Below are 7,199 nucleotides of genomic sequence, written 5' to 3'. Positions count from 1 at the left end.
ATGTCGTTTTTCAAATTTTTTATTCAAAGGCCAATCATTTTTTATTTTGTATGGTTTTAAGTAAAACCCCTAATTTAAAGACTGACTACACATGTATATTTTAAGATTTTTTTTGTTTCCGGTAAATTAAAATGGCGGAATCGTTTCTACCGCAAAACGTCTTCTTTTTAGAATCAACTTTACCACACTATGACAAACATTTACTATAATAATTTAGATGTAAAAATAATTTTTCTTTTTTGTTAAAATATTTCAATTTTAATGTGTAAACAGATTTACATTGATACTTATAAAAATAAAAAAATATATAAAATAAAAACGAAAGTGTTCATTTTCTGACTTCTTTTTTTTATGAGAAAGCCCCCTTAAGTCTGACTCAGTATTCGCCTTCTTTGTAATGATAATTAATTTTAATATAACTGCAAACTTAAAATTTAAACTTCCTAATTTTCAAAAATATTTTAATTTTAATAATTATCAAACTGTGGTTAATATAATTAGTAATTTATAGAACTTAAAGAAAGATAATAATGTACAAAAGACATTTTTTTCGAGCATTTAAAATTCTTAAAAATAAGAAAGTAAAATTAATTAGTAAAAATGGAATTTTGTAATAAAATTAATAAAATATGAATTTACATATATAATTAAGCATCTTTTTCTTCTCAATATATAAATATTCCTTTATCCAAATATTCTTAATTGAGAACCGAATACAAGAATGACAAAATTTATTCTTACATCAAGACTCAAATATTGTTTAAAATAATGAAATATTTTCTCAATTTCGCGATACGGAGATTCAAAAAACAGAAATTGCTATGGTAAAAAGAAAAAAACACTTTTAAACGATCATTCATTCTGAGAAAATTTTCTCAATATGAGAAAAAACCACCATTTTTTCCACAGAATATTATATAAATGTATGTCTCGGCTGCATCCATCAATCCAACCTTCCATACAGTACAATCTTATAAAGTTTTCAATGGTTAAATTGTGTCACCATTGGTACATCAATTAAATTATCGTATATAATAATTACATTAAACTATATAAAGAGAGTATTTTTCTTAAATTACACACTTAAAAATTTATGGATTACATTTTATTTAATAAAAACAATTAAATTAACAAGACAGCTGTCAGTCAAAATACTTCCGATCACGTCAAAAGCTGCCTTATGAATAAATTCTAGAATGTAAAAATCCCTTATTATAAAGTCAAATTGGCGAAATTAGAAAGATTTCCGTTAAATTTTCACATTCGAAATTAATTAAAATCAAACTTGGATAATTAAAATTTTTGTTATATATTCGAATAGATTAAAATTCAATATTATTAAATTCTAATTAACTTTTTAAACTTGATGTCTATATTATCGGTTAAAGAATAAAATAATTAGTTTATTGAATGAACACTCATTGGATTTTTAGCACTTTGTGCTGTGCCTGTGGAAATGATATTAAATTTTTAGTAATAATTAAAAATAAAAAAATATTCTCGTTTTGATTACAGAATATTGTTATCTCCAACGGACAACTGTCTCCTTTTTAGAGCCTCTTATCTTATCTCTTGTCTTTCATTTACACAAATCTTTTCCTATTTTCATTCAAGGACGTTGTTGAATCTATGACGATATTAACGCACCAGTTAGATTCATAATTTTAATTGTTTCCGCAAACACTAAGAGAAGTATAAAAAATATATTCATTCTCATACAAGCCAAACACATTTCACTTGACTGTAATAAAAACCAAATTCAATAATATTTTTTAAATTTTTCCTAATCGCTGGAGAAGTGGATGGGCCTTCTGTCGTCCTTATGAAAAAAAGTTGGTATTCGACATTTTTGTGTAAAAAGAGTGTTTTATATCACTCGATTCGTTACAAAAAAAGGAATCGTAACTATTGTTATATCATTTATCAATAATAAAATTTAAAAAATAATTATTCTTTTGTTGGGTTTCTAAAAAAAGCCTAATTCATAATTCCAAACTTTTTTCAGGTTTTACGGGTCATTTCTCAGAAAATTCTAAAAAGTTGTTTTCTAAAATCTTTTAGCGACATTAAATAGAGAATACAAAAATTATAGATTGTAATTATCTTAATAAGTCTTAAATATCTGCTCGTAAGAACACACATCTCTAAATCACCGCATGAATGCAAGTACCGACTTTCTTCATCAGAACGGCAGAATTAGACGACATGGACGAATGGTATAGAAATATACTCAGCAAATGAAAAAGGAAAATGCAATTTGATTGGAAAAAAATAAATAAAACTTGAAAACTTTTTTGTGATGAATCTCGACTTACATTTTATGCGAGTAAAAAATAAAAAAAAAATATTTCCCATCCATACTGATTATTTTCCAGCGCTAATACATTGATTTAATTTCAATTGTTACTTTATCTTAGCTAAGAACAATCTTGTCTTTGTGAATGCAACCAAATTATCTGTACAACCGTGAAAGTGACAACGTCTTCGTTAACTATTATTTTACAAATTTTTGTTTCTTAATAATGTTTCACAGAGGTCTTCGGCTGTTCCCATAATGTACGTCATGTTTTTTTCAGCTTTCCTGCAATCCACTCCAATCCTTGGTACAATCTGTAATTGTTTTCAATATATAAATAGTTATTTATAACACAATATTTCCAATTGTTTTTTATTTTAAAAAAGATAATGTTAATACATTATCTTTACATTAAAACTCTTGTGGTCTAATAACCACAAAAGTTTAGTTTTTATTTCTGATTGTTTCAGTCACGATGCTGTCGCTGTGTATGTATTCATCAAAGCATTTAATGACTATTTATCGTCATCCCTTCGCAATTCAAAAACTACAAGCATTTCGACAATATTTCTTGACATAAAGAAGATTTCAAACGAACTGCTGTGTGGGACTTTCACGCAACAACACACGGTAAAGGAACGTGTGCTGGAGCAGGAGCAGTTCTTAAAAACATGGCAAATAAAGCAAGTTTGCAGATGACTTGGCGACACTTTGATAACAACTCCTCGTGAACTATACGAATGGGCGAAAAAAGATAATAATCTAAAAAACTAAAGTAATGTTCAACCCAACAATTCCATTGTATAGAACCATGCAAAGCATTCGAATTATGGGTTGAATATTATTCATCCGCGTCTGAATTTAAAGATGTTTATTAAAATTACAAAAACCCGAAAGAAAACGTCAAAGTTGTAAAAAATTAAAACCAGCCAAAAGGTCAAAACGTTAAGTACGACAAAGAAGAAGCAAAAGCACTAAGTGTCCTCCCTCTGTCCCTTAATCTCGCCATCGTCGCAATCACCTATTTTACACTCTTGATACAAAAATAACTATTTTGCAAATTACAACACTCATCAAATATCTCACAATTTTCTAATTGTAAAATTTTCAACCACCATTTTTCGTCACATACATTTAATGTGAAAAAAATACATTCTTCCATTATTATAATCAAAAAATTAAATGAAGTTTAATTACCCTTCGCCAGTTAAGGCACAACAACTTTGTATATGCCAAGGATGCCTTTTGATCGATGTTAAACCAAGTTCCTTGGAAATTTCGGCAGCTGTCATGCTGCCTTTTAAATCCTGTTTATTCGCATAGACTAGAACTTTTGCTTTACTGAGTTCCTCGTGATTCAACATTGAATGTAATTCTTCTTTTATTACATTCAACCTTTCTCTATCTGTACTGTCAATTACCATGATAATAAACTCGGTGTTTGTATAATATGTCGACCAGGCAGCTCGTAGACTCTGTTGTCCACCCAAGTCCCACATTATAAAGTGAATATTTTTCCACACAACCTCTTCAACATTCGATCCAATTGTTGGAGACGTGTGTACAACTTCGTTCATTAAGAACTGATATAGAATTGTTGTTTTTCCCGCATTGTCTAAACCCACCATCACAATCTTATGCTCTGTATATGAAAAATTCATATTCTTTATCTCACATTTAAACGAAAAAAAACATCTTTGGTGAATAAGTTTATAAGGCTTTAAAGGTCATGTTTAAATTAATTTTTTATTTTTAAATTTTGAAAATAGAAACCAAGTATCGACGTTTTGGATGGGTTCTGACCCATCTTCAGGACACTAAGGGTAAAGTTCCATATTATTTAAATTTGTCTTTTTTCAAAATTTTGAAATAAAAAAAATTAATTTAATTTAAACTTGACAATATTTACGAACGGCCACTAAACTCATGAAGATCAACATCTTTTATTAATAATTCAACTCCAAAATAAAAAAAAGGTTCAAATACTACACATTTAAACTCTATAAGCTAAACTGTATTCTTCAAAATTATTTTCATCCTTTCAATTCAATTATTATTTTTTAGAATTTTTAACTAAAATTCTTCTTTGAATCAATTATTTACAATAATTTAAAAAAAAAAGTCTTCAAATGTATTTGTTTACAATTTAATTTTACGAAATTTCATCGACTATTTAGAAATTCTTCAATTAATATATAGATTTGAAAATAAAAACTTCTAATAATTTCAATTAAACTAATTGAAAAAAATTAATTCAACAGAATTGTTAGTTAAAAATATAAAAAATTCAGATTTTCAAAGATTTCAATTTGAAACTTTTTCAAAATTCAATTATTTCTAAAAATTCACGCTACAAAGCTTTTAATATTCAATTATTATGTAAAATTTTTACTAAAATTCACTTTTAAATCAATTTCTATTAGAAAATTCTACGAAAATTCAATTATTTAAATATAAAAATAAATATTTTATATTGAATTCTCATAAAGAATTTTATCAACAAATTTTTAAATAATTAAATTCTTTCGACAAATTTTAATAAAATTAAATAAATTAAATTAATTAAATTTTTAATAATTAATTAAATAAAACAATTTAGCTAATTTCAGAATAATTTAAATTTTGAAAATTTTTGCAAAAATTTAAGTTCTTTAGAATTTTTAATAAAATTCATTCAAAATTTAAATTTTATAAAATTTGAAATTAAAATGTTTTGAAGTTCATCTATTTATGAAAATTGTAAACGCAATTATTTTAAAATTCAATTAATTTTGAAATGTATAAATAAAATTATGCATTAAATAATTTCTAAGTTAAATAAATTTCTAAATACTTCTTTAAGAATTAAGTTATTTAAAAAGAAATTATTGTCAAAAATGGAAAAAATTGAAGGTTATGTATTAGAATTTTTGTTTTTTCTAGAAAAAACTATTAATAATAATATTTTAATTATTTTAATGTTAATTAATTATTTTTCTATAAAGGTCTGCATTCTGTTGAATGAAGCACCTTATAATTTATAAAATTCTTCACGATATCTATATTATTTAAATCATTAACATAAAAAAACATATTTATATTATGTTGTGGTGTTAATATTCTAAATGAAAAATAAAACTCACTGAATTCTATAACATTGAGTCTAAATTTTATGATTTCACTTTGAAAAAGATTTCAAAAAAAGAAAAACTTTATTTTTGATTAGAAAAAGGTGAAAAAGGGGACAAATCAGCATAAAAGGGGAAAAAGGTGACAAATCGTCATAAAAGGTGAAAAAGGTGATAAAATTGAAATAAGGGGACAAAAAGGGGAGTTTAAACAATGTAGAACTTAACATTGTTCATAGTATAATGATAATATTCCCTTCCGAAATTTTTTATATTAGAAGTAAGAAGAAATTTCGATCCATGGAAGGTAAAAGTATAGACATATTGGTTTTATATCATATTTTTTATTAATGTCAAATAATTAAAATGATAGCAACGTTTCGATGACTTGGTTTGTCATCATCATCAAGCTAAGCCTAAATAAATAAACAATACAGCTTACCGTGTATACTTTTGTTTTGCAAAGTTTAAATAAATGTAGTATTTGAACCGCGCCAAATATAATATTATAATTGGAAATTAAGTAAAATAAAAGGTTTGAAATAGAGTTTTACTATATTAATTGTAATGAAAAAAGAAAAAAAACAAAAATGTAGGAATACTTTCACCTACAACGTTGCGATACTTTTCTTATAAAAAAATAACTTTCTACTTGTGTAGGTTTTGAATTCTAAATTGCATCAAACAAAAGATGTTGAATCTTAAAAATGATCTTTTGTACTATAATATAAATAAACTTCTGAAATTCTCTAATAATAAAAATTAAAAGCCATATGTCAAAAATAATATTTCAAAAATAAATATACAAATTTTAGAGAGGAAAAAAAATTTGAAAATATTAGATAAGTAATCTTATAATACATACCTTCATTTCCGAAGAGATTCCAAAGCTTAGAAAATAAAAGTCCCATACTTGACGTCAATGCTGAAAATGTAAATGATTACAAATTGTTTACTTTACAAACTATCACAGCGCAATTCTGCTTGCGACAGCAAATTGTACTTGACTTTCGACACTTTCAGTTTGGAACATCTCGTAATCAAAGGGTTATGTTCAACGATCCATTTCCTTGATCAGTTGGAAGATTAGTTTCATCTATATTTTACAACTTTCTTCAAATCACTTAACAGGTGCTGTAAATGAACTTACTGATTATAAAGAAAAACATAGGACAATAATAAACAAGAAAAAATATGTAATTTTGCTCTAATTTAATGAAGTGAATAAAGACATGTTGCACTTTTATTAAATACTCCAGCAACCAATCATGTCACGAGAATATTGCATGCAACACTTTCTTTTATTCTACTCTTTCCATTGGTCAATTTTTGAGTCCCTTTTAAAAGTATAAGGTTAAGTCCACAATAGACAACTACTAGGCGGCGATTAAGGTACGGTGACAATGACGGTGACGGTCTCTCTCTCTCTTACTTCAGTACGGGTTGCGGCCGAGCTGTGATCTTGGCATTAAGGTAAAGGTCCCAGTTATGAAACGCTTTCATAATTTTGTCCCTATTATGGAACAGTATTACAAAAATTAAAATAAATGCAATTAAAATTGCTGTGCAGAAAATTCTAGTTATTTCAATAAATTTTACACGATATAAGAATTATTATTTCTGTATAGTATTTAATTTAAAAAGAAATGTTTAATTACATTTTAGCTTTTAAAAAAGAAAAGTATACAGCAAACACAACCTCAAATATTTTCAGTATTTTCGCATTACTTTTCTACCAAAAAAATTGATTATATAATTATCTATTAAACTAGAATTTATTCTTTGTATTTAATTCT

General features: G+C 25.8%; 1 protein-coding gene across 1 annotated transcript; it reads right to left on the bottom strand.

Annotated features, from left to right (window-relative positions):
• Positions 1–628: 628 nt before the first annotated feature.
• On the bottom strand, positions 629–6,746 carry LOC122498015 (ADP-ribosylation factor-like protein 5B). Its single transcript, XM_043605494.1, has 3 exons — positions 6,269–6,746; positions 3,494–3,938; positions 629–2,610 (listed from the first exon to the last, which is right to left on the bottom strand). The coding sequence occupies exons 1-3, from the start codon at positions 6,312–6,314 to the stop codon at positions 2,562–2,564; spliced, it is 540 nt and encodes a 179-aa protein (XP_043461429.1). The 5' UTR covers positions 6,315–6,746; the 3' UTR covers positions 629–2,561.
• Between the last annotated feature and the right edge of the window lie 453 nt (positions 6,747–7,199).

This window comes from Leptopilina heterotoma, unplaced genomic scaffold (assembly GCF_015476425.1).
Source record: "Leptopilina heterotoma isolate Lh14 unplaced genomic scaffold, ASM1547642v1 Lhet_14, whole genome shotgun sequence".
NCBI classification, from domain to species: domain Eukaryota; kingdom Metazoa; phylum Arthropoda; class Insecta; order Hymenoptera; family Figitidae; genus Leptopilina; species Leptopilina heterotoma.
Note: the sequence above shows the minus strand (reverse complement) of the source record. Positions and strands in the feature narration are given on the sequence as shown.

Excerpts from the sequence above, each read along its gene's own strand:
- LOC122498015 (XM_043605494.1), bottom strand. The coding sequence starts at position 6,314 with ATGGGACTTTTATTTTCTAAGCTTTGGAATCTCTTCGGAAATGAAG. Across the intron at positions 3,939-6,268 it reads GAATCTCTTCGGAAATGAAG|AGCATAAGATTGTGATGGTG; the intron begins GTATGTATTATA and ends TTTCATATACAG. Across the intron at positions 2,611-3,493 it reads TGTGCCTTAACTGGCGAAGG|ATTGTACCAAGGATTGGAGT; the intron begins GTAATTAAACTT and ends AAACAATTACAG.